The 27571-nt window shown below is 31.8% G+C and overlaps 1 protein-coding gene across 4 annotated transcripts in view; it reads left to right on the top strand.

Annotated features, from left to right (window-relative positions):
• The window catches only part of PLD5 (phospholipase D family member 5), a 427293-nt gene that overhangs the window by 324400 nt on the left and 75322 nt on the right, over nt 1-27571 (top strand). For all 4 annotated transcript variants that reach the window (XM_074262516.1, XM_074262519.1, XM_074262517.1 and 1 more), the window contains one exon: nt 8531-8658. In XM_074262516.1, coding sequence (XP_074118617.1) covers nt 8531-8658 — 128 coding nt within the window. The remainder of the gene's footprint in view (nt 1-8530; nt 8659-27571) is intronic.

Genomic DNA, 27571 nt, shown 5'->3' with positions numbered 1-27571 from the left:
GTTCCTACTCTGAAGTTCGAAATATAATGGAGACAACAGGAAAACAAATAATTCTTTATATTCCTAATCAGCAAAATAAAAATTAGAAGCTTAAGGTGATACCAGTAATCAAAACAGTGTGGAGAATTAAAAGAAATTCACTGGAAAAAGAATAGACAAAGAATCCCTGGAGGAAAAAATTTCCTGATCAAAAGAATTCCTACAACATGAAAGTCTAACAAATTAAATATAGAATGGAATATCTATGTACTATTAATATAAGATAGAATGGATAAACAAAGGGAAATAACTGATATTCTTAATTATTTTTGCAAAATCTGGAAAGTATCAGTTCTGAGAAGTACATATAATTACTAATTTAAGAATTCTAGACTATAGGAATTACTAGTAAAGTATCATTCCATCTTTCTCTCTGATACAAGCCTAATACACATATATATATATATATATGTGTGTGTGTGTGTGTGTGTGTGTGTGTGTGTGTGTATGTTTATGTGTATTAAATATATATATATATATATATAAAATTTAACAAGCAGCATTATATATTTATTATTGAAGGATGCAAAGATTAATGACCTCTCAAAATAGAAGTCAATTATTTATTTATGTCATACAAAGCATTCATGGATCATATGACTTTTAAAAAAATCAACAACCTGTAACTGCATAGAATATTTTGGTAAGGAGCAGAAAATTGCTAGATTATCAAGAACAATTTGTTTATTATTTCCATCATTACTAATTTACTAATTTACCTAATTTACCTAAAAGGAGCTTATATTTATTGTACTTTCACTTATAATCAGAAATCCTTTGATTTAGTTTACAATTATGGCTTGGTCATATAAAGCAACTATATACATATACATACACACACATACATCAAATACAAATGTGTGTGTGTGAAAAATAATGAAAACACTCATGTATTTGATATCCATATAGAAGATGGTTGTCTATTGAAATCATGCCACCATTACAATGTCAAGAACCATTGATATAAAACATTGCCTTTTTCATGTAGACAGTTTAAGTTCAATATGATTCTACCTAGACTTAAATTATTTTATCATAACTCTTAAATAGAACTAAATAGGACTATTAAAGTAATAGAAAGGTCTTATCAAAATCTCATAGTTGTCACTTGATATTTATGGCTGGATCAAATTATATGGTTGCACTGAAAAAGCATATTTAAAAGTAGGTATTTTATAATATAATCAATGAGAGATAGATAACTGAATCTGGAAAACTTTAGTTCAAAATTCAGCCCCAGATGGTTACTAGCAAGTGACCCTGGGCAAATTACTTAAATATTGTCTGCCTCAGTTTTCCCAACTATAAAGCAGGGATCATAACACCACCTACCTTAAGATATTTTTTATGATCAAATGAGATATTTTTAAAGCTCTTTGCAAAATGTAATGCTAGCTATTATATATCAAAATTTTGTCTGCTGATGTCGAATTTTAATTTGGATTCAATGAGTATAAAATTCTTAATATATGCCAAACAATAATACAGGTTAAAAGCTAAATTTAGGTATTAGCTTGGATCAGTGAAAGGAGGTAATAAATAAATAAACCTTGGTTTTTTCCAGGCAAGGCTTCCATCTCAGTAACCTTTCTATCTAAACTTTATCAAAAAAAAGGTAAGAAAATGAAATTATAATGATAGTGATGATAATTAGCAACTTACATTTATTTAATATTTATGGTTTTTAAAAACATTTCATATGCACTTTATCATGTGATCCTCCTAGAACCCTATCAGGTTCACATATATTGTTCCCCTTCTATAGACCCATTAACAAGAATTTGTAAAATATCCACTCTCTGCCACTTAGTGTGCTGGGGATATGAAGACAAAAAGAAATCCTAGTCCTTATGTGGATTGTAAATGAAGACACAGTTTCAGAGACTCTAGAGAGGTTCAGTTACATTCCCCAAAGCCATCACACTAAGAAACTGGAGAACTGGGATTTGAACCCAGACTTTGACTATGAATCCAGTGTTCACTTTATTGTACAATGTTGCATCTTATAATCTTGATTATGAAGAACATTGGAAACTTTAAAATACTATATAAATGTGAAATATTATGAGAAACAGAAGAGCAGTTCTAAAACATGCTAATATGCAAATAGGTTTTCAGTCTGCAAATGCCCGGTTTAAATAATTTGCATCTCTCACCTGATAGCCACACAGTCAGCTGGACTTCACTTCTGTACTAGACAAAGCCTATGTCTTATAACACTGTGCTTGTGTGGGTGGTATAAGAGAGTGCCTATTCAGGTCAGCCTTATTGTTTGCTGAATAGAAAATGGGGCACCAGCAGGCTCTCAAGAATAGCAGTAGCTATTTTGCAACAACCAAAATTCATAGGCCAGATCCCCTTTATTTTTTATATGATCTCTCTCAAAGCTAGAATTCCCTCTCTCTTTTTAAATCTGCCTTGAGGTTCATAAAGTTCTATCTCCTGATATTCATCTTCATTTATATCTATCATACTTTTCCTTAACTAATTTCTTCTGGTTACATCTTGTTATTTAAAAAAGAAAAGCAAAACATCTAAGGAAGTATCCAGATTTATCTGCATAAATATTGATTAATCATATTAAAATATTAGTTTGTGGATCTCACTGCCTGGAGCTTCTATTAATTAGTAGCTATTATAAATGAAAAGCAGATAATAATTTGCTCTCACTTTGTGCTAACTTTACATGTAATTGTAATTTTTATTAATTAAAATTTAATTAATTTTTCCCTAAATAACGATTGTTTTTTCTGAGATTTTTCACTGGCTTCCCATTCCAAAACCATATAAGCTTTCCTTCTCTTCTCATAAGTAATGTGATATATATATATATATAATATATATATATTATATATATATATATACATACACACACACACATCCATGTGTGTATACACATATATCCTTCTCTTTTTCTTCCATACAACTAAACTTTTGCTCTTTCCAAATATAAAAAGGGTTAAATACAATTAATATCTGAGTCATACATAATATCCTTTGAGATGTTGAAGGGTCAGAAGGTGTGGGAGAATGGCATAAATTTTTGAGTAATATAATAATATAATTTGAAAAGTAGAACAAATCATTATTTCTGACACTGCTAGATCAATAATTGCCATAGTTATTTGCCAAATCTAAAACTGAGGGAGGTATTATTTATCTCTTTTCTTGGGAGTTATTTGTAGTTCAACAATATTTAAAGAAAGCATATTATAAATCTATAGAAAGATAACTAGAGGATATATCCTGAAATTCTAAGCTTGTTGGGAAGATAGTGGCATGAAGTTAAGAAGACCTGGATCCAAGCCCCATTTCTGATGTACATTGGATATATGAACCTGAAACTGATCTCTCAGTGACTGAGGAAATGATCTAACACTCTATGTTGAAGAACAGATACTAATTTACCTTCCTAGATGGAGTTTCTTCCTTAGAAGCTCCTTTTACCAATAAAATCACAGGTTCTGGTCCACCCCCCCCCAAAAAAAAGAGCTGAACCTATCAACTAGGAAACTTACATGTTCCATATATATATTGGATATGGTAAATAGTGCCTCAAAAAGTGGTTATTATAGGATAAACAGCAGCACTGTGAGCAGATAAGAAGAAAGAACAAGGATTAGCAGATAGGAAAATAAATTCAGAGAAGAGGATGTGTGAGGGGGCTACTTATTTTAGAAAGAGAACACTTATTCTCTATGGTTAAAAGATGAAGAAAAAAAATATGAGGAAGTAAAAAGATAGAATGAATGGAGAAAAGATTATCAAAAAAAAAAAAAATTGACCTGTATGACAGCAGTACTAACAGTCTTCCTCTGACAAAAAGAGAATAGGCAATGGTTCACCATCAGTCATCTATAATAACAATTTGTTATTGAGCTGATCAGAGATCTGAAGTCTTTTGCTGCTTTTTTGTTTTTGCCATTATTCACTGAAATTCTATAAATAGTCACTTCTTCAGACTAAGATATTTCGAAATTTTTAGCTGGATTTCAGAAAAGGTCATATTGGGTCATCTGTTTATATTTACTAAGATTTTGTTCTGATTGCTCCTTGATTAATAAATAGTCAAATGATATTCAGAGGCAGTTTTCAAAGAAATTAAAGCTATTTGTTATCATATGAAAAAATGCTCTGAAACACTATTGAGTAGAGAAATACAAATTAAAATAGCTCTGAACTACCACACTACATTTATTAGATTGGCTAATATGACAGAAAAGGGAAATTAAAAATGGTGGAGGGGATATAGGAAAATTGAGACACTAATGTACTGTTAATGAAGTTGTATACTGATCTAATCATTCCATAGAGCACTTTGGAACTATGCCCAGGGGTCTATAAAACCCTTTGATCATGCAATTCCATCCTGTCTTCCAAAGAAACAAAAAACAAAAAGGAAAAGGATTTGTATGTACAAAAAGATTTAAGCAGCTCTGTTAGTGGTGGCAAAGAATTGTAAGTTAAAAGGATATCCATCAATTGAGAATGGCTCAAGACCTTATTGTATTATGATTATGATGGAATACTATTTAACTACATTAAATGATGAGCAGGATGCTCTCAGGAAAACTTGAAAAGACTTAGATGAGCTGATGTAAAGTGAAATGAACACAGCCAAGGGAACATTGTATACAGTAATAGCAGTACTGCATGATGGTCAACTGTAAATAACAACTATTCTCAGTAATATAATAATTTTAGACAATTCTGAAGGATTTATGATAACAAATACTTTCCTTTTCCAGAGAAAGAACTGATGGGGTCTGAATGCAGATCAAGCATACTTTTTTGCTTACTTTATTTTTCTTGGTTTTTGTCAGCATCTTTTTCAACATATTTAACATGGAAATATGTTTTTCATAACTGCACATGTATAACCTAATAATCAAATTTGCTTGTCTTTTCAATGAGGGGGAAAGAAATGAGAAAAATTGGAACTTAAAAAAATATTTTAAAACAAATGTTGAAAAAAATTTTACATGTAATTGAAGAAAAAATAAAATAATACATTAAAGAAAGAATTTGTTCTGAAAGTATTGACTCATTAAAGTGACAAGGACTTAAATGTCTCAATTTAGCTATAATTTCTCTCTTTGGTTTTTGTTTCAAAAATATCTTACATATCTCATTAGACATCTCTTTTTAAGTAACAGTTCTTTTCTAGGTTCTTTAAATCATCCTTGAGTTACCCTTCTTTGGCTGGAGTTATGTTATTTAAAAAGAAAATCCATTAGTCCCACTGATGTTATCTAGCCAGGCATGGGATTAAAGTCACTGACTTATTAATATGTGTACTATAGCACATAGTATCCACTAGAAGAAAAATCTAGGAACTAAGGAAAACTAACTAATCTAGAAACTAAGGAAACAGAAAGTACAATTCCATAACTTCTTTCCAAATTTATACAGCTATTGCCTCCATTTTGTAAAGACCATCCTGCTCATTATTTCTTATTTGTTATTGTTCAGTTGTTTTAGAAGTGTCTGACTCTTCCTTACCTCATTTGGGATTTGGGGGGAGGGGCAGATACTGGAATAGTTTGCTATTTCCTTCTTCAGCTCATTTTACAGATAAGGAAACTGAGGCAGTTGGGTTTAAGTGACTTGTCCAGAGTTACCTAACTAATAAGTATCTCAAACTAGATTAAAACTCAAGATGATGGGTCTTCCTGAGCTTAGATTTGAACTCAGGTCAGGTCCACCACTCTATTTACTCTATTACCTAGCTGTCCATGTTCAAAACTATAGAGGTGACAATTCTAATCTGCACTGCCCTAATCAGAACACAAGAGAATTGTGTTCAGTTCTAGGACCACATTTTAGGAAGGACATTGATGAGGTAAAAAGAATACTGAGACAGGTAATCAAGATTGCAAAAAGATCATAAGATAATGTTGTGATGGAATAAATTGGATTTCAGACCCTCTTCTCCATCTCACGTGAGTAGTATCCTAGTTACACACTGCCTAGTCTCTGTTTTCTCTAAGATATCCTTCATTAAGCTTTCACAGTGATATTCCTAATAGGTCCAGCTTTGACATTAGCTTGTCTGTGAAGATTTAATGACTTCCCACCTTTGGTATTTAAAGATTCTTTACAACCTTGTCCTGGACTACCTTTTTATTCCTAATATTTTAGTTTTAATCCTAATTATTTCCTTTCACACACTCTTTGATGCAGTCAAACTGACTTTCTTGCTATTCCCCACAGAAGATTCTCCATTTTTCTATCATGACACAAACTGTCCCTTTATCTTCTGACTCTTACAATTTCTAGTTTCCTTCAAAACTCAACTCAATTATCATGTCATATGTCAGGCTTTTCCTAACTTATCCAGACATGAATAGTTCTCCATCAAATTAGCTAGTATTTGTATTTTTTGTTTTCTTATATTAGCTTGGCAAACAATAGTGCCTAATAAATATTAGTTGACATGACTACATATTCTTCCACCCAAAAAAAATTTAACTCCTCGAGAAAAAGGACTCCATTTTTGCCTTTGCATTCCTAGTGCACGCAAAATAGTAGACATTTAATAAATGGTTGTTGATTGATTCATTAGTTAAAGAAATGGGAAATATTTAGCTTGAATAAGGAGGTACATTGGCAAAAATGCAGATAGATAAATTCAACTTCTAATAAGGAAAGGAAAGCCTTACTATTAGAAATATCTCAAAATAATAGACTCCTCTTGAGGTCTTTAAAGGTCTTCAAGAAAAGGCTGGATGACCATTTGTCAGATATGATGGAAAAGAGATTTTTCAGGTTGTAGCTGGACCAGATGGCCACTGAAGTCCCCTCTAATCCTGAGATTTTGTAATTACCCACTGCTGAGATTCTGTTAGGTTGACTATCAAAAACTACAGCAATTTTTTTTTCATCTTTAAGTAACGGCTTAATCCATTCTTCCCATGTTGACATTTTTGTGCTAAACATCATGCTCTCTTGGGATTCTTGGCTGTGTAATAAGACTTAAAGTAATAGTTTTTAAACTATTAATAAAATAGTAAGTAACCAGAAAGTAAGCACAAGGACCATTTATCATATACTATGTCAAATTCATATCTTTTGATGGTCAAAATGCTCGACTGAGAAATTCATCCGTCAGTTAAATAAGTGGTGATCAGATTAAAAAATGTTTCAGCACCTGTAATCTACTAGTTCTCTGATGGATATACTATGTAATGTTATATATTCACAGCTACTTGTGGACAAGAGTGTCATGTATCAAGAAGGTAAAAATCTCTTAAGAGGGCCATGTGATATTGATATATATATATATATATATATATATATATATATATATATGCATCAAGATACTGCACTATACTTTTTTTCTATTTAAATTTGGGAGATATTTAAAATAAGAAAACAAAAAAGTGAATTTTCTCAAATAAATCTTTTGAAAATGAATGTTAAATGCATGTTTATTAAATAAATCTCTTCCCTTCAAAGATGCTTTGTGAGAGAACCAACTAAATACATTGATATTAAAGGCATTTTCTAAAAGGACAAAATCACCTTTTTTGTTTAACTAAACTTACTAATTAGAATTTTATGTCAACCCTACAATTTTTTTAATTTAACATTTCAGACTTAATACGATTACTATGATATTTTATATTCAAGACTGAAATGCAAACACTAAGGATTTTGGTTTTCTTTCCCTTCACATACAAATATCACAAGTAAATATGAAAGTGATTCATGTAGAAAATCAACAGAGAAATCCTAAAATTGATTTTAAAATGTACTTTTATATTAAATAATGTACTTTACTCCATGCTAAGAGAAATGGCAAAGCAGAGATGTTACCAAATGGATATAAGGTGGTCAACTACATGGAGTGTAAATAATGACCAATAAAAATAATACAGATGTTGCCAGAACACATTAAATGACAATCAATTCTGATGAATGTGACTCTAACAATGAGATGATTGATGTCAGTTCCAATGACCTTATGATGAAGAGAGCCATCTACACCCAGAGAGAAGACTGTAGGAACTGAATGTGGATCACAACATAACATTCTCACTCTTTTGTTCACTTGCATTGTGTTTTCTTACTCATTTACTTTATTTTTTATCTGACTTCTCTTGTGCAACAAGAAAATTCTATAAATATGCTTACAGATATTGGATTTAACATATGCTATAACATGTTTAACATATATTGGATTGCTTGCCAGCTAGGGGAGGGGGCAGGGGGAAGGAGGAAAAAATCTGAAACACAAGACTATGCAAATGCCAATGTTATCAAATTATCTGTGCATATGTTTTGAAAATAAAAAAACTTTCTTAAAATTTTTAAATAAATAAATATAAAATTAACATGTCCTTTATAAGTAATGAAATTTCCATATAGATATTTAGAGTTTTTCTTCAAACATGTCTAATAGTTGTAGAGATACATTATTTTTCCCCCTCTGAATTTCATTGTGGATCCTTAAATAGAGATTGTTAATATTATGTCTTTGAACTCCTAGGTGCAGAGGTGACATACATTGACATGAATGCTTACAACAAAGGTCGGCTCCAATCATCCTTCTGGATCGTTGATAAACAGCACATTTACATTGGTAGTGCCAGCTTGGACTGGAGATCACTAGGGCAGGTAAATTTTCCACATGATATCACTCAAAAAATATTCAGTGTCTAAAAGCTATTTATTCCCAAACCACCCACTGTGGCTTGGGGAAAAAAAATCAAATAATGTTTTCTTTTTTGTATTTTAAATGCTATTTTAGTGATAATTGTGACTGTTCATTTCATATGAAAATTGTAAGACCTTCATTGGTAGAATCATTGTAAAAAAAAAATTCTCCCAATATGCCTTTCACAGAAGCTACATACATTTGAAGGACAGCAAAGCAGGTTGGTGCTTAATTTAAATTAATCAAATTCAGCTTTTCCAAATGAGATCAAGCATTTTATGAAAATGAAGAAAAGCACACATTTGTGATTCATGATTCTTGTTTCATTATTTTACTGTTTATAATAATTCAGTTTATTCTCTCTAATAAATATCAAAATTAATTAGCATGTGTTTTTTTTTAACTTTCTAAATTTTGGCAATGATTTTCTAAAGTGACATTGAATATCATACAATTTCAGTAAGCTTAATACATACTAAAGGTAAGACACAATAAATATAAAAAAAATCATTGTCTTGTCATCAGCCAGGAAATTCTGTCATCATTCTATGAAGTTTCCCAAAAGTCTTAATACAATTTTAAACTTGAATAGCTGAAATTTTCACTGATATTTCTGAGATACTTAAATAGAACAAAAGGTTTAAATAGAACAAAGTTTTTAAAGCTTATGACCACACATGGGATCACATAACTGTGAAGGTCATGTAAAAATTTCTCAGACAAAAAAGGGACATGAGTGGGGAATGTTTAAGAAATCCTGAATTAGAAAACATGAGACTTTCATTATAAGGGTTTCCAGAGTTAATCACAATGTAAACTTCAAAGTCCATTTTATATTTTAGCTAAATGTTTAAAAATTCATGTCACTTAAAATTGCAAGTGGATTTAGTGAGTCAGGATTTCTGGAATCAGAGATCCTGTATTTGGTATATACTACTACTTAGTATGATCTTTGACCAGCAACTCAGCCTTCCTAAGATTTAGGGCTTTTTTTTTTTTTTTCCAACTGGGAAAAAAAATGACTCACTAAGGAAAAGGAATTATATCCCTTTGTGTCTCCCAAGGTATTGTGAGAAAAAGAAAAACAATGTTGCATTAAGTAAATCTTAGGATCAGTTATTGGACCATTTATCCCCCAATTCCCATCTTTTCCTTCCTTCTATAACATACATGCTTAATGTGTTCAAAGGCTAGTGTTTAGACACTTACATGTTTCTTATGCTTAGATAAGAGGAAGTTTAGTTTAATGGAGAGGACATTGTTCCCTGTGTTTAAATTCTAACTCTTTATTGGCAAGTCTTTGTCAATTAGTAAGAGATGGGGAGGCAGGGGGAGGACTCAGAACTGAAAGAATCCCAGAAAGTTTAATTAGTCCAAGATCATATAGTAAATAACCAATGAAACTCAGATTCTCTAATCAAACTCCAAATTCTCTAATATTTTTGGAAAGAAAATTTAGTTTGCTTACGCTCTGATAACTATTCCATTTTTAGAAGTTTGGGCTCAAACTGGAATTGATCAACATAGTTTCATGATCAATGAAATGAGATATAATATAATAAGCTTCCTTTGGGGAGGGAAAAGGGGAAGAGGTCACATTAATGAATTCATTGGCCTAGGCTATTGTAAATCAATTAATCCCTTAAAAAGTGACTTAGTTAATGTCATTTATTTCCTTTTTGCTTTTTTTGAAGAACTGACCAGAATCCCACAAAGCTTCATTGAGATCACTGAGAAGCCTAGGCACATGCTTACATTTGATTTCTTCCAAACTCTAACCCCCTCTCCAATTTCAAGTGGCAGCTCTGAAGTAGAATCATATGAAGTTTACTTGTACTTTCATTCATAGAGCATGAAAATAATGACTGCACCACAATTTCAGAAAACCAGCCTTCTAGAAAGACATGAGTATATCTGGGAAATACCTCTTTACAACCCCAAGTTTAAAAATTACAGGACCCAGCATAGTAGAGAGAAAAAGGAAAAGATTGTCTCAGTAACATCAACCTTTTTAAGAAAAAAGGATTTTAGAATCTCTCTCATCAGGAATGAGGATAGAGATGTGACAGAATTCCTGAGTTCTGACTTCTTAGTGAGAAAAAAGAGCCATGGTCCATAGGCTGGAGGAAGTGCAAGCGAGTAAGCCAAAATATAGGGGAAAGAAAAGCCCTAGACTTTACCCTCTGCAACTGTAAGTTATTTGGATAGTGCAAGTCCAGTGAAAAGGGTCTTACACCACTATGTCCCTCCTCTTTCCCCTCAGGAAGAATCCAAATCTTGAAGGTAGTATCGGTGAGAGGCATCCTTGGTGTTAAAGTAAATCTCATGAGAATATTTAGGAGTTGCCTCTGTAGCAACCCTAGATACTTTTACATTTCAGGATACTTCTGAGATATGGGATCAGGATAGTATGAATCCAGTCCTAGCATCAAGTCCTACCAGTAATACTTACTAGATGTGACTATGGCAAGTCTCTTAACCTCTCTAAATTTTAGTTTCCTTGGTAACAATATCTATAGTATTATTATTATTAAACTACCTACTTCATATTAAGAGACTCAAATGAAATAATATATGTGAAAAGTTTTACAAACTTTAAAGTACCATTGGAGTGCTCATTATTACATGGATCTATAAAAGCTTTTTTCTTTAATTGTCTGAGCTACTTCAGGTTCACTTGTGCTTTGGGTTATAAATTGAAAAGAATAGGCCTTCAAAACCAACCCCCCTACACCCTCTTTTTGGTTGGGGAGCTCCCACTAAAATCACAACCACTGCAAGTCATATGAGAAGAATGAGAATCACTGTCACATTTTTCCACAGGGGCGTCTTATTTTCTGAAGGTTCTTGGGGTCCTGAGAGCACCGTAGATGAGATGAAAAATGCATTGCTAACAAAACTAAACAAAAAGCTCCAGCTGGTATATGAGTTAGAAAGAGAATGGAACAGCAGTATCCAAGCCACAGGATTATGTGGGTGTAAACCTGCAAAAAGAGCAGGGAAGAAAAGTGAAATTCTCCTGATTTTTTTTTTTAAAAGCTATAGTTTGAAACTTTCCAAAGAAAACTATCTAAAAGTATGATTTTTTAAAATAATATTTTGGAATAGAAAAGAAGTCAATATGTTTATTGATAATAAGATTCTAAGATAATGAATATAGAATTTTCTCATAACACAAGACCAAATTGAGGAGAGATCAATTTAAATTTTCTTAGTAAGGCATGTAATTAAAAACAGTATTTTTAGAGCTGGATTGGCTCTCGGTAATTATTTGGTCCAGTGTCCTTTCTTCATAAATGAAAAATCTAAGGCCAGTTGGTGATTTGCCTTAGGCCATACCGCTCACTGGGAAAGAGCAAGAGTAGAACATAGGTCTTGCAAATCTCTCACTGACACAAAATCTGAATCAGAAAGGATCTCAAGACCATATTGTCTAGTCCATACCCAAGCAGAAATTACTTCTACATCATCCCTAATAATCATCTAAAATTTTTTTGAAGACAGGTACTACAGATCCTCTAAAAGTTAAAGACCTAGGAATTGATCTGCCTTTACTTAGAAAATAATCAGAAATAATGTTTCGAAAGTAACTAAAATGATCTTTGATCCAAAGATCCTTGTCTTTAAAAGAAACATTTATATATAGCAAAACATTTATAGTAGCAAAAAAGCTAAATAAACAAAACATGAAAAAAGTAAATGTGTATTGGTTAGGAAATGAATAAACATGGTATAGGAATATAATGAAATATTACTGTATCATAAAAGTCAATGATTATGATAAGTATAAAGTTATATAGGAAGATTTATATGACTTGATACAAAGTGAAGGAAGCAAAACAAGGATAATAAATCTATGTTAAATAAAACAATGTAAATTAAGATAAAAATTAAATATGCTCTGGATAGCTAAAATGACCAATATTGGCCTTGGAGAAGGGATGATAAAATGTATCTCCCTCCCTTTATTTTTTTTAAACAAGAGTATGGAACTATGATTGTAGAATATTGTAAGAACTGTCAGACTAAATTGATTTTAACTACTTTATTATATCTTTATTCTTTTCTTTAAAAGGGATATCTTATTTGTTAGGGAAAGGAATTTATGCTTAAAACTAAAGGTGATGTAAATTGTTAATAAAAATTTAATATAAAATCTGCCAGTGTATACTTGGACTACTCATGTCAAGGGAGTCTGACAGTGACTACATTTTAAGGTTGAAGTGGTTTCTCACTTGTCTTAGCTTTTAAATTCCAGTCTTGGTACATAGCACATCCATCCTCTTTTTTAATCATGATGGTTACAATATTACACAAAAATGTTATTTTTTTTCTAAAAGAGGTATCTAAAATTGAAATGCCTAAAAAAGCAACCATTAAGTCCCACTATCCTGAGACAGAATCACTATTTTCAAACACACGATTTACAACTTTCTATAAAAGGAGGAAAAGAAAGCATAAACTTCTGAAGGAGTAGCAACTTTTGGTCTCAAAATTACATGTTAATCAATTGTAATCTAGAGTATGCGGGATCCTCTAGTAAAATTCTTCCTCCTAATTCTTACTATTAAAGTCTTTTTTGTGCACAGAAGAAATCAAAAGAAAATAAATACTAGGAAATAAAGAAAAGATGGACAGTTCTGAACACAATGTTTAGTATTATGTAGGCTTTCTTGAAATGGAAATTTATTCTCATATTTTGAAACTTTTCATGTTTTGCACATGGAAATGGTTTTTTCTATTTTCTATTTGTTTAAATAAATATTTTTAAGTCATTTAAAAAAATCTTATTATCTATTGGTTCCAATGAGAGTGGAGCTTTGCTTTTGTCTCTTCTCCCTATCCCCTTGTGGTATACACCCAGCTTCTACTTTCCAGGCAGATATTGGCCTTTCTTTGGTACTTTCAAGAAAAAAGAGGAAAATAGCCCACAATCCACACTGATTCTTGAAGAATATCTACCAAAACATGGGTAATATTACTGATGAAAGCAATTTACTAAGAAAATGGATGGATACAAAATGACTAATGTTCCACATCTAACCCCATGTGTCAAAAAAGACCCTATTGGTTCATTATGAAAAGACCCTATTAATTGAATTGAGGAGTAAAAAAAGCTGTTGAATCTTAAAATGGCTTTGATTCTGTCTTTTATCTTGATGAAATAAAATTTCTTTTAAAAGGACAAAATAGCCTGCAGTTCGGAAAATGCCGTTGAAGAGTGAAAGGGGAGAAATGAGTATGAAGTGGTTATTTTATAATACATTGCATTTGTATAGTGTTTTCCAGTTTATCAAGTAATGCTTATAGAAATCCCATAAGTTATATAGCCCTGATATTATTAGCTTAATTTGCAGATGAGGAAATTAAACCTTGGGTTACATGACTTGCACAGGATCACATAACCAGGAAGGCACACCTTGTTTATCATTTATTCACTGATCCTAGAACTCAGCTAAAATGTCCGTCCTTGTCTATATGGTTTTGAAAATGTGCTTCCACTCCAAAAAAGCATTACTTTGGGATAATAACAATAATAATAACATCCTTCTAAAACATCAAATTTATGTCTATTTTATGAAAATGGAGGCAATGGTAAAAGAATAGGCTGCCTGTAAGGGTGATGAATATCTAGGACTCTATGTGCTCTGGGACAGCTGCCATTTTTGTGAAGGCTTGTTAGGAAATGCAAGTCAGTTGAATTTTCATGATATCACTGATTGAGTTAATACACCAGCTAATGTTATATAACTGTCTCTATTAAATCTAAGAAATATAAGGAGAAGCATCTGTTTACGAACTGACCCCACTCAAAATTACCAAAATTATGTGTTTGACATAGAAAAAAAAATACCTCCAACTTCAACTTCCATAGGAAAAATACAGATTTGTAATAAATCAGAAATAAGCAATATCCCATATTTTAGAAATACTTCAGTACAAATCACTAGCATACATAATATTAGCTAAAGATATGAATATTTTCATTATTATATCATATTAAAATTGAAATCAGATCTTGCTAGTTACAGACAAGTTTTTTTTTGTTTGTTTTTTTAATCAGTAGTCCCCCCATGTCACATAGCACATATAATTTTTTAAAAAGTTTCATCCCTAAACCTAGATTAACTAAAATAATGTAATTAAAGTACTAATATAATTTAAGAAGAAAGGTGAAGATTCCAAAATCATTGAAAATATTGTGTTAAGCTAACTTCAGAAAAAACACAGAATTGCAAATAGATGACAAAAACTATCTTGAATTACTTTGAAAAGGAAATGGGCATTCTTGGACTGGAATTTAGAAAGTGCATTTTAGTTTGATAGCATGAATCTACCTTCACAGGAGTAATTTTAAAAAGCTGCTATTATTGCCATCATGATTCAGTCCATTTTTCTACAATATTTGAAAGAAATATAAGTATTTCAGACTATAGAGAGTGTATAGAACTGTTGTTGCCACAGTAAGAATCATATGGGAGAAGTAAAACTATTAAGGAATATTCCCAAAAAGTTAGATAGGGGAAAAGCATCCATGGGAAAAATAAGCTTAAAAATCTATTAGAGTTCTGCAAGAAAAGATTATAAAATTTCATTAGTCTAGTTTATAAATGCAAGAGAAAGAGAAAGGAATCTGGAAAACAAAAACATATAGGAAATTCTAGATTTGATTAATCAGCAATTGAAAACAGAAGTCCCAAGTTTATAGCTGCTCAAGAAATAGATAATATAGAAAATAACAAAATAAACTTTTCAATCAACAACATCTTGATTATGGTGTCTTGAAAAGTAAGGAAATTAAGGGCAAGAGCAACACCACAAAGAAACAGAATATGGAAGATTTTGTATTGTTGAGATAGACATGAAAAGTAAAATATAATGAAAATTACAAACTGATTCAAACAAGAAACTGAAAGCTTGCAAACCATGAATGCAAAGAACAACAGAATAGTTATATCACAAGAGGTTACTAAATCCTAGTTTCCCTGCAAAACTGGAAAGCAACAGGTCATCAGATAAGATACATATTTATTAGCTCAAATTCCTTATTGTGATTCACAGGTTACTAACAAACTATTTTTCTAGTTTTATCTCAGGCACAAAATTAGCCTGTGTTGTTTTTTGTTTTGGTTTGGTTTGGTTTAGTTTTTTGTTGTTGGTTTGTTTGTTTGTTTGTTTGTTTGTTTTACAGAAAGTACCACATTTCTCCAAAATATGAGAACACTAGTAATTCCTCCATATGTCAATTATGTGCCCATACTAACAGTGGAAAATTCAAACAGAAATGGAGATACTAATCCATATAAAAAGATCCCTGTGGCATGCATGTTGATTTTGAAATCATGTACTATTTATAATGTATGTTCTATTGAATTATTTCTTTTGTTAAATATTTTCCCAATTACATTTTAATTTGATCCAGGCAACATTGGGAGTGTTCAGGTACAGCCTACTACCCATCTTTGACAGTTCTGCTTTATATACTGTGTTCATGGCTTTTATTTCTTTCCCATCATCCCCTTTATAGAAAAACTATAAACATACAAGAGAAAGAAAATCTCAACTAAAGAGCAGTGAAGTGAACCAAAAAGTTCAAGCCATGTGATCAATGTATTATCAACTTAGTAATAATCAAACAGGCTCTTTTTAAAAATCTTAGCATTTATAATGCTATTATTGATTATTATAAGCATTTCTACATCCATGTCTCATATTATAAATGTGTAAAATACACTCAAATATTCATTCACTGGATGTTAGCTATACTTAACTAGTATTAGTTTCAGCACAGTGAAAGCATTAGAGTATTAGCTTTTTACATGGAAAACTAATCTCTATTTTAACCATACCACCAATACAGTAATGTAAAGAACTGAGATTAAAAAGTACCATCTTTCAGACAGTTTAAACTACTTATGCTTCTGCCTAGTCTTAAATCCATGCATCATCTCTCTTAAAACTAAGTGTATATAATAGCCAAGTTAAAAAAAATTATTTAAGAACACTTATGGACCATTTGAAGTATGTGGTTGACACCAAGTTAAATGACTCCACAAAAAATATGGTTAACAGCATTTATGTCTAGTGAAATCCTTTGCCATTTATATCAAATGTCATTTAGATTTTTTATGTATAAATGTCTTACCATACTACAAGGAAAGATAGGTACTGAAGGCTTTGTACTTGAATCCAGAACTCAAATAATCAGTGAATAAAAATAATAATTAACGATATCTTTGTCCTGTCCATACAAGAAAAAAAAATCTGTCAAGAATAAAACTGTGATTGTGTATGTCAAGAAACTACCATCTCTCAATCAGAGCTCAATAGTGAGAATACATTTAAGGCAACTATTACCTGAACAGTACCTCTCTTAAAACATATTCTTATAACTATAAAATGGACCATAGTATACTGGGAAAGTACCAAACAAAAACTCATACAATATTAATGAAATATTATAAATGCTTAAAATATTTGTTTGCTTGTCTCAACACTTAAGGTAACTGTGGAAAGATGAAAATTTCCTCATTGAAAAAGACAAAAAAGATTTATAGACACTCTAAGTACATGACAAAAAAGTTAAAAAAAAACTTACAGAACTACTGCAGAAACAAGCAGACATCATTTCACCAAACAATAAAAAGGCTGACAATAGATTCATGTCTTGGGATTTGTCTAATAAAACCTAATGACTTATCTTTGAATAAAGCAAACAAAATGACTTAATTAAGAGAGTGAAATCAAAAGGCCCTTCATCCACATAAATTCAACTAGTGATATGTTGATGAAGAAATATTGATCCACACATATTTGCTTGTAGAAACAAAGCAATTCATAATGGCAATTCAGGACCAGTTCAGTATCACTAGATGTTATAGAAAGATTATTCTTAATGTTCCTAGATTTATTGATTAATGTAACATATAAAATATGGTACAAATTCTGCTGCTATCATCAGTAAACACTGCAAAAATTTAAAACCTATCAAATATGTACTTAAGACATGACTTGGTAAATAAAATTATACAAAAGAAGCTTAGTTTTCTTGAAATTTCAGCTAAACTGTACTGAAAGTAGGGTAGGCCTGGAGTAAGAAAGACTTATATTCTTGAGTTCAAATCCATCCTCTGCCACTTACTAGGCCTGTGACCCTGAGCAAATCACTTATTTACAAACACAAACCATGTGCTTTCCTCAGGTTCCTCAGTGAATTGGAGAAGTAAATGCCAAACCACTGTTATCTTTGCCAAGAAAGTCTCAAATGGAATCACATAACTGAACAATAAATAATATTGGAACCAAACTATTATAACAAAACCATCACTTAACAAAGAGATAAAATTGATCCATAAAATTTTAAGAAAAAAAATATTTTGAGAGATTTTGACATACCAAACAGTAATATTCCCATAGTAAAAATCCCAAAGAAACAACAAAAAGTCAAAAATGGAGAGAAATATAGCAGAAGAAATACAAATTGTGTGGAAAGATACTTATTGCCATGCATACTTATTGGAATTTTCCTGAAGTTACTTTCACTGAGCTTTACAAAAGGTAAGTTTATATTCTAATGCCTTTATTCATTAAAAAAAAAGAATTACTTTAACCTACTCATGCAATGATATACAAAACTATTAAATGTAAAATAAAAAAAGCAGGAGACTGAACTCCTTCAAGAAAAGATGAGAATGAGATTATTCTATTAATAATAATAATTCCTACCATCTTATTTGTCTCCACAAACATACTATAAATGCTTAGAATGACTCTTCATAACATGAACTTATATTCTACCACTTTTGTACAAATATAAAAAGAAATTCTTTATCCATCTGCACAGCATCTACTAAATATTATGCATAAAAGATCAAGAGTGAGATATCAATTTGTTGCCGCACCATTTATATCTGAATTCTATCACATTTGAGAAAAATAAGAACAGTAAGGATAATAAAAAATCATAATACTACCTAGCATTTTCTATAACACTTTTAAGTTTGTGGGATATTTTATAGACATTACTTTGTGAAGGCAGCAAGATGTCACAACACAACAAAGCACAGAGATAATTTAGCTGAAAACAAGAGAGAACAATTAATCCCCAGGAAATATGTTAAAAGAAAACAAAAGATTAGTGTTTCCCTCCTTCAATATTGATTTAAGATATTACCCTAGCTTCTCAAAAGTGTCATTGTTGTTTGCAGAATTCTAAATGAAATGAGGGGGCTGAACTCTTATTTTAAAAAGTGAACTGCATGTATAATATTTCTGTACAATCATTCCAGCATTGATTCAAGCTCATGCATAATTTCCACAGTGTTGAAAGCAACTTTATGTGGAAGATAATACCATTTAAAAGAGATTTAAATGGAGACATAAACATTCTTCTCTATGTTTTCATGGGAAAAATTCCAATATACCAAGTCTATTGCATTCTTGCATAGTCATGATTTCAACATTTGGATAAAGTAATGAGATTAGCTTTTGTCTTATGTGGCTGTTTTCCTAGGGAAAATTAGGTTAGCTGTAGTGAATTCTCATAATTATTAATACATTTATTTTTAAAACTTTCTCCCTTATTTTTCTCTATTTCCTCATTCACTAATGCAATCAACTGTCTCTTGTTGTTGTTCATTTATTCAGATATGTCCAATTCTTCATGATGCTATAGATCATAGCACAGCAAGTCCTTTTATCCTCCACTATTTCTCATAGTCTAAGTTTATGTATGCTGGTTCCATGTCACTCTCATTCTCTGCCATCCCCTTTTCCTTTTGCTTTCAAATTTCCCCCATATCAATCGTTCATTGTTACTGGAAAAGCCATAGTTTTGACTTTACAGACCTTTGTAGGCAAGATGCCCCTGCTTTATAGTATGTTGTCCAGTTTGCTATAATTTTCCTTCCAAGGAGCAAACTTTTTTTTTTTAATTTCATGACTACAAAGGCCGTCTGCAGTAATCTATGAGCCTAATAATGTAAATCTGACATGGTTTCCATTTCTTTTCCCCCCATTGCCAAGAAGTGATGGAACAAATTGCCAATATCATAGGTTATTTACAATATATTCATATATATTCTAAATAGCTTGGCAATCAAGTTTCATTGGTAATTAAAATTATAAAGTAATTTGGATTTGTGATAGGGGCAAAAAGAAAGAGAAGGCAAAGATAAGTTTTAAGGCTAAGTTGCCAATAGAATAGTGATATCAACAAAATTAGAGGCAACTAGGTGGTTTAATGAATATAATGCTTGAGCTATAATTCTGCCTAAGATCTTTCTAGCAGTGTTATTATGAGTAAATCACTTAACCTTTACCTTACTCATTTTTAACATCTATAAAATGGAGAGACTAGCTCCTTCTCCCAGGGTTGTAAAAACAAAATGAGATCATGTAATAAGAATTTCAGATATCTTAAAAAGATAGTTAATATCTGCAAACAAATGTAACAAATGTATTAGGAACTTACTGTGTGTCCCATTGTACTAACTTTTAGTATTACAAATGCAAGCAAAAAAGACATTGCTTTCCCTTAAGGAGTTTACATTCTAATGTAAGCTAACATAAAGGGAAAACTAGAGGGCATATAAAAAAAAGTATATGCATAGTGGCATGGTATAGAGATGACCTAAAAATAGCACAAAAACTAATTAAACTAGTTAAGGCATAAAATCATTTATGAATAGATAATGGAAGGATTGGGAAATGGGGAGGAGGATTCAGTTAAGTGGAGATGAAAATAATGGCTAGCATCTAAAAAGCATGGTGAGGCAGTGGTGAAAGTTGGGTATTTTTATATATTAATGATTACTATATTACTAAATAGTGTTTGAAGGGAAAAAAAGGTAAGTGCAAGGCTGGCCATTTTAAATTTGAGGTATTAGAATATCTAGGTGAATGTTCAGAAAGCAGTTGGTCATGTAGAATCAAAACCTGAAGAGAGCTCTTGCCTGAAGTTATACATTTGTAAGTCATGAGACTGCCAGAAGAGAATATACAGAAAATAAAAGTAAAAAGGGCAGAAACTTGGGGGATTCTTGCTATTATAGAGCAAGTGGACAAGATAAGGCAATTATGGCCGATTTTGTTTTAGAAATTTGGCAGTGAAGATAGGGATAGAGAGCACGATAGCTGGAGAGTATATCAGGGTCAAGAAAAATATTTTTATATAAAACATTTCCATATAAGTCATGTTGTTAAAGAAAACATAGCTCTCCCACTCTAAAAAAATTAAATTAAATTAAATTAAACAAAAAAGAGAGAGAATATGATTCTATCCATATTCAGATGCAATCAGTTTCTTCTCTGGATATGAGTAAGATTTTTCATTATAAGTCCTCCAGAGTAGTTGTGGATCATCATACTGTTGAGAATAGCAAAGTCATTCACACTGGTCATCCTAGATCATTGCTATTATTCTAGATGAGTTTCCAGGTTATTTTCTGAAAGCATCCTGCTCATCATTTCCCATAGAACAATAATATTCTACAACAATTACACACAACAATTTATTTAGCCATTTCCTAATTGATGTCCTTTTTTTTGCCCTTAGAAGAGAGCTGCTACAAATATTTTTGTTAATTTATGTCTTTAAGGAAATATTTTTGAGGGTAGTCAAGATGAGTGTTTGAGGGCAAAAACAATTTCTGTTTTGGACATACTGATACCTATGGATGCCTATGACATCTAATTTGAAGTGTCCAAAGCTAACTAGAGAAAAATTAAGGCTGCATATGGAGAACTGAAAATAATCTAAATAGAGATTATTGGGCCCATGGACACTGATGAGATTCCCACTGATGAGATAGTATAAAAGGAGAAGAAAAGGAACCTCAGGGTAGAACTTTGAGGAGACACCCACTATTTATGGGTGTGAGCTGAATGGAAAGTCACCAAAGGAGATGACGAAGGTACAGTCAGTCACATAGGAAAAGAACAAGGAAAAAAGGTATCATGAAAACCTAAAAAAGAAAACTTATCCATGAGAAAAGAGTAAATTACAGAGGCCAAGAATGATGACAATTGAAAAAACAGCCACTGGGCATATAGTGAAACCTGGAACTAAGAAGAATTAGCAATTATGGGATAGATAGACTTTCTATCTTTTGCTTGTTTGCATTCTGAGGAAAAAAGGAAACAGCTGAACATATCTTGAACATGTATTTCCTTGTATAAGTGGAAGATATAATTGGGAATACTAGTATTGGCTCAGGGACATGGGACTGACTGGGAATAGAATTAAAGGAAAGAAATTCACAAGAAAATTGTTCCAACTGGGACAGACTCCATTTTTTGTTGTTGTTATTGTTGTTTTGTTTTGCTTTGTTTTGTTTTAAATCTGCTTTTTCTCTGAATTGGGGTGGGGAATAAAAGGAGCATTAGATCAACTTCCCACCTGTCACTTTCAAACAACTGACCCTCAAGTGGCTGATCCTTCATAGATGTTAGTCATTTATTAGCTCTTTTATAATGTCAATATAACTCAATAAACATTTATTGACTTATTAATTTATTATTATGTACAGGTCAGAGGGATGCAAAATCTAGGAAAGAAGAAGAAATATAAGAATGTAAAAAAAGACTTTGGAATGAAGCTTTTTAATGCATAGAAATAAAGGTAAAATAACTAGTAATTTTAGACATTTAAATATGAATACTAAAATATAATTAAAGCAGAGTTGTTGATATTATATATAGATATGTATACAATAGCATATTAAACACATGCTCTCTGAAAGATACTTTGGTATATACTCTTAGATAACAACTAGATGGTTCAGTGGCTAGAATAGCAAGCTTGAAGTCAAGGAGATTTTTCTGCCAGAGTTCAAATCTAGCCTCAGATATTTACTAGATTTGTGATGCAGGACAAATCCCTTAAACCTTATATGCCTCAATTTCCTTATCTGTAAAATTAGCTAGAAAAGGAAATGACAAAAAATTGCAGTATCATTGCCAAAAGAAGCACAAATGGGATCATGAAGAGTCAGACATCAATTAAAAACAAGTGAAGAACAATATACTCCTAGAGGAAAAAAACAGCAAGAAAATTCCCTGTGCTTAAGTCACTTACAATCCAATTTAGAAGAGTAGGTATCTTTAGTCCAAATTTCTACCCAATTCAGAGAATCCCTTCTACAGCACCTCTGACAGATGGCCATCTAGTCTTTGCTTGAATATATTCACTGACACGAACCTCATAGTTTCACAAAGAATCATTATATACCATTATTGAGTAGCTCAACTTTAGAAAATTTAATTATGTTGAAATGAAATCTGTGTTTATGTAACTCTGATATAAGTTCTTGGAAATAAGGATTTTTGTTGTTGTTGTTGTTGTTGTTCTTGAATCTCTAGAGCTTTGCATACAGTAATTGCCTAATACATCCATTCAGATGGCAATGAAACATGATGCATTTTTGTCTTTATTTTGAAAGGCAATTGGGGTTAAATGACTTGCCCAGGGTCACAAAGCTAGTAAGTGTTAAGTGAGGCAAGATTTGAACTCAAGTCCTGTGCTCTATTCACTGCATCATCTAACTACCCCAACCATGATGTATTTCTATCAGTGTTCAAGTCTTATCTCTCAGACAGACCATAAGCTTCTTTAGGTCAGGGATCAAGTTTATGTTTCCATAGAAGCTAACACAATGCTCTGTACACACTAGATGTTTAAGAAATGCTTATTAACATATTGTAGTTTTGTTCTTTCTCCTGAAAGAACACAAGACAAGTATGATCTCTATGACAGTTCTTCAAATATTGAAAAATAGAGATAACATTTCCCCTCAAAGACTAGTTATCTCTACTTTGCTCAGGACTATCTAAAACTGTATTAGATTTTAAATCTTTCATTCCATGAGACTGTGGGATGATTGTAGATAAAGTGTTGAGCCTTGAGTCAGGAAGATAAGAGTTCAAATCTGAATTCAGACACTTGTGACTTAGGCAGTTCCCACTTAACTCAGTTTTTTCAACCATAAATAGAGATAATATTAGCGCCTATCTCCCAGGGTGTTTGTGAGGATCAAATGAGATAATATTTGCAAAAAATTTAGCATAGTCCTTGGCAAAAGTAGGTGTTTAATAAACATTTTTCCCAGGAACATTTTTGCATAAATTATTGCCCAACCAACTATTTGTACAAATGAGTTTTAACTCCCAGACACAAGACTTTATATTTGGCCCTGATAAATGTGATATAATTGACTTAAGTCTAGTTTTTTAATCTATCTAACCCACTTTGATCTTGTTAGTTTTTGTGTAATATTCCAATCTGTCTAAATCGTTGATTCTGTCACTTCTTAGATTAGCTCTCTCTCCTACCTTTATTTCACTTGGAAATTTGAGTATAGTGAGAAAAAAAGGTAGATCAGACAGTTGAGCACAGAGACATACAGCCTTTCAACAGCAGCCTTCCTTTAGGTTGACTAGTTATTGATCACCATCTGTAGTGTTTTCCTATGTATTAGTATAATAAACTTTTTTTTTTTAAAGAAAGCTTTCATTTTACATGAATAATTCTTAGTAAAAGCTTTAAATATTATGGTATCATTTTTCTAAACATCCACAAAGCATCAAAGAAATAGTTTCTGAAATTATTTCCCCTTTTATGAAAATTGAAACAACTACTGATCATCAGTCTTTCCCATTCATCATCATTTCTCAAAACTTCATCAGCAGTGGCTTTGGAATCTCATCTCCAACTTCCTTTAGTGCCCTGGGAAATAATTCATCTCAGCACAGAGACAAGTCCATTTTAAAGCAGATTAATTCTTTCTAACCATTTCTATCTTGGCTTTACTTATTTATTGAATATTAAAATATTTAAATAATCAATTCAACAAGTATATGTGAAGCATTTACTCCATGACAGACACTATGCTAAGTGCTAGTGATAAAAAAGTCAAAACAAACAAATCACTAGGTTCCTGCTCTCAAGGATCAAATGGTTCAGTAAATGAAATAACATGAAAACAAATAGATACAAACAGAATTATATGCTGGATGTTACTATTCATTCATTTTTCAGTTGTGTTTGACCCTTTGGACCCCATTAGGGTTCTCCTGGCAAAGATATTGGAGTAGTCTGCCACTTCCTTCTCCAACTCATTTTGCAGATGAGGAAACCATGACAAATAATTAAGTTTTACTTGCCCAGGTTTACACAACTAATAACTGAGACCAAATTTGAACTCAGGAAGAAGAGTCTTCTTGACTCCATACCCAGTGCTCTTTCTCCTGAATGAATTAGAAATAATTTCAGAGGGAAGACACTATGATTAAGAAGTCCTGGGAAAGGCTTCTTATAGAAAGTGGGATTTTAGATGAGACTTGAAATAGGTGGCAGAGAGGGAGGAGAGCATTCCAGGCAAGGAGTCAACCAGAATTGAGAGATGGAATGGTTATATGTGAAGAATAGCAATTACAGAACATGTATGATCTAACTTTTTCAATTATAAGACATTTGCCCTGGCTAGAAACAAATTATTGTTGAATTTTGTCTTCTCTGTGTATCTTTTCCTGCCATCTTAGCCAATTTGAGAATTATGTAGTGTTTCCTCAGAATTTTCTTAATTTGCAATTCTCTAATCAATCATTATTTAGAGCATTTTTTCGTATAAGTATAAATGGCTTTAATTTCTTCATCTGAAAATTATCTGTCCATATCCTTTGGCCATTTATCAATTGGGAAATGACTTGTATTCTTATAAATTTGATTTAGTTCTCCATATGTTTTAGAAATGAGGCCATTATCAGAAACACTGGCTGTAAAAATCATTTCACAACTTTCTGCTTCCCTTCTAATATTTGCTGCATTTGTTTTGTTTATGTAAAACCTTTCTAATTGAATATAATCAAAATAATCCTTTTTTTTAAATCTTTTTTTTTTTTTCTGATACAATACTGTGAAACCCTGTTTAACTCAATTAACCTCTTACTGCCCCAGGCAACTCTATAAGATGATAAACTATAGTCTCCATTGACTGGTAGAATTTGCTCCAGCTGGAGTTTACTGGGTCAAAGAAATCACATTGAGAAGCATTCTGAAGTAGTTGCTTTTGAATTCAGGAGCACCTAAGTTCCAATTCTACCTTGGACAAATAATAGCTTTGTTCATCATATACAAAAATTACCTTCTCAGGGGCCATAAGCAACTTTTAACACTATAATCTTCAAGTATTGTTAACCTATATTAGTGAAGGGAATTTCCATGCAAAAAAAAAAAAAAAGTATAAACATTCCACACACTCACACACAGATTTTTTTAAAATGCCCAACATTGATTCTTATTCACTGACCTAAAATCCTGTTTGCCAAGTTTGCTAAAGAAATGTATGTGCATTTGTTTCTTTAGCAATAATATATTAAGATATTTCACAGGAAACCTTCAAAGGTTCTGTTCTGATGCAGGCAAATGTATTTATTGTAACAGTTCTATTAACAAAGATTCATTGAGATGAACTTCAATTCCTCATTCTTCTTCTTTCATGGTTTTCATATTTTAATAGGAAAAAATTATAATATATTATCCCAATACAATAAGTTGCGGGAACACTTTTCCCATTGCACATATAAATCATGTAATATGCTTCAACTGCTCCCCTGTGTGCATCCATTACTGTAATTAGCTGTCACTTCACTCCTTTATTGTTGGATTCACTAAAAACAGTCTTTCATATTTCTATAACCTTTTCTTGAGCTCCAGCATTCTGTGACCAAAGTGTGTGCAAAAAATTAACTTGGCAGAAAATTAACTTCTCAGTTTTAGCCTGCTCTTCCCTACCCCATCCAGAAGCCTATTAAATTACCTTGTTATAGGTTTTAGCTAATTGGATGTGCCATATTTCAACTTAAACAACTGTCTAAACATATTTCCTTTCATTATTCCATTCTATCAAAGCCTGAGGTTTTGAGCATGGAAATAATGTCTTTGAATTTTGTCTTATCCCATGAAAGAAAGATGTGGAATGTGAATAAAAATGCTGTAAATATTACACATATAGAGAAATAAAGGGGCGGAGGAAAGAGCTATTACCAGAGTAGGCATAATTACCACTCTCACTTTAGGAACCAACAATTGAGGCTCAGGGTAAAGAAATAACTTCTCTAAAACCATAAGATTCATTGAAATAAAGTAATGTTTTCCTTCTGGAACTCATGCTGTGGCAAATTTACCTCCTAAAAATGTAACAATTTGGAAATAATCAAAGAAGATTTGGAAGGAAAGAAATAAGCATTTATTAAGCACCTAATATGTACCAGACACTGTACTAAGTTCTTTACAATTATTTCATTTATTTCTCACAATATTAATCCTGAGATAAGTGCTATTATTATTCTTATTTTATAATTTAGGAAACTGAAGCAGACAATGTTAAAGTTATTTGTTCAGGGTCACACATTTAGTCCCTAAGATTGGATTTGAATTCAGGGCCAAGTAATCTACCTGCCATTTCCCCAGCTGCCTCTAATTAGGACCAATTAGCATCTATTACAGAGATCCAAGTGAAAGGTACAAGGGCCTGGTGTGGTGGTGGCCATTTGAGTAAAGAGAAAAGAATTGATTTGACATACATTGTGGACATAAATTTTAAAACTGGCAAATAACTAGATATAGGAGATGAGAAGAAAGGAAAAAGTCATGAGTACTCAGGAGGCTGAAAACATAGTCAGTTAGAAGAATGATATTTCCCTTGTTAAAAAAAAAAAAAAGATGATAAATTCTGTCTATTTGGGGTATATAAATTTTGAGGTGTTCAATCAGTTGGTGATGCCACTGAAGTTTGGGAGAGAAATATTAAGTTAAATATAAAGATTCAGGAATCCTTTACCTGGAGGTGGTCAATGAAACCCTGGGGTCACCAG

Source organism: Sminthopsis crassicaudata, chromosome 4, assembly GCF_048593235.1.
Source record: "Sminthopsis crassicaudata isolate SCR6 chromosome 4, ASM4859323v1, whole genome shotgun sequence".
Classification (NCBI taxonomy): domain Eukaryota; kingdom Metazoa; phylum Chordata; class Mammalia; order Dasyuromorphia; family Dasyuridae; genus Sminthopsis; species Sminthopsis crassicaudata.
The sequence above is the reverse complement of the archived record's forward strand: the minus strand, read 5'-3'. Positions and strand labels throughout refer to the sequence as shown.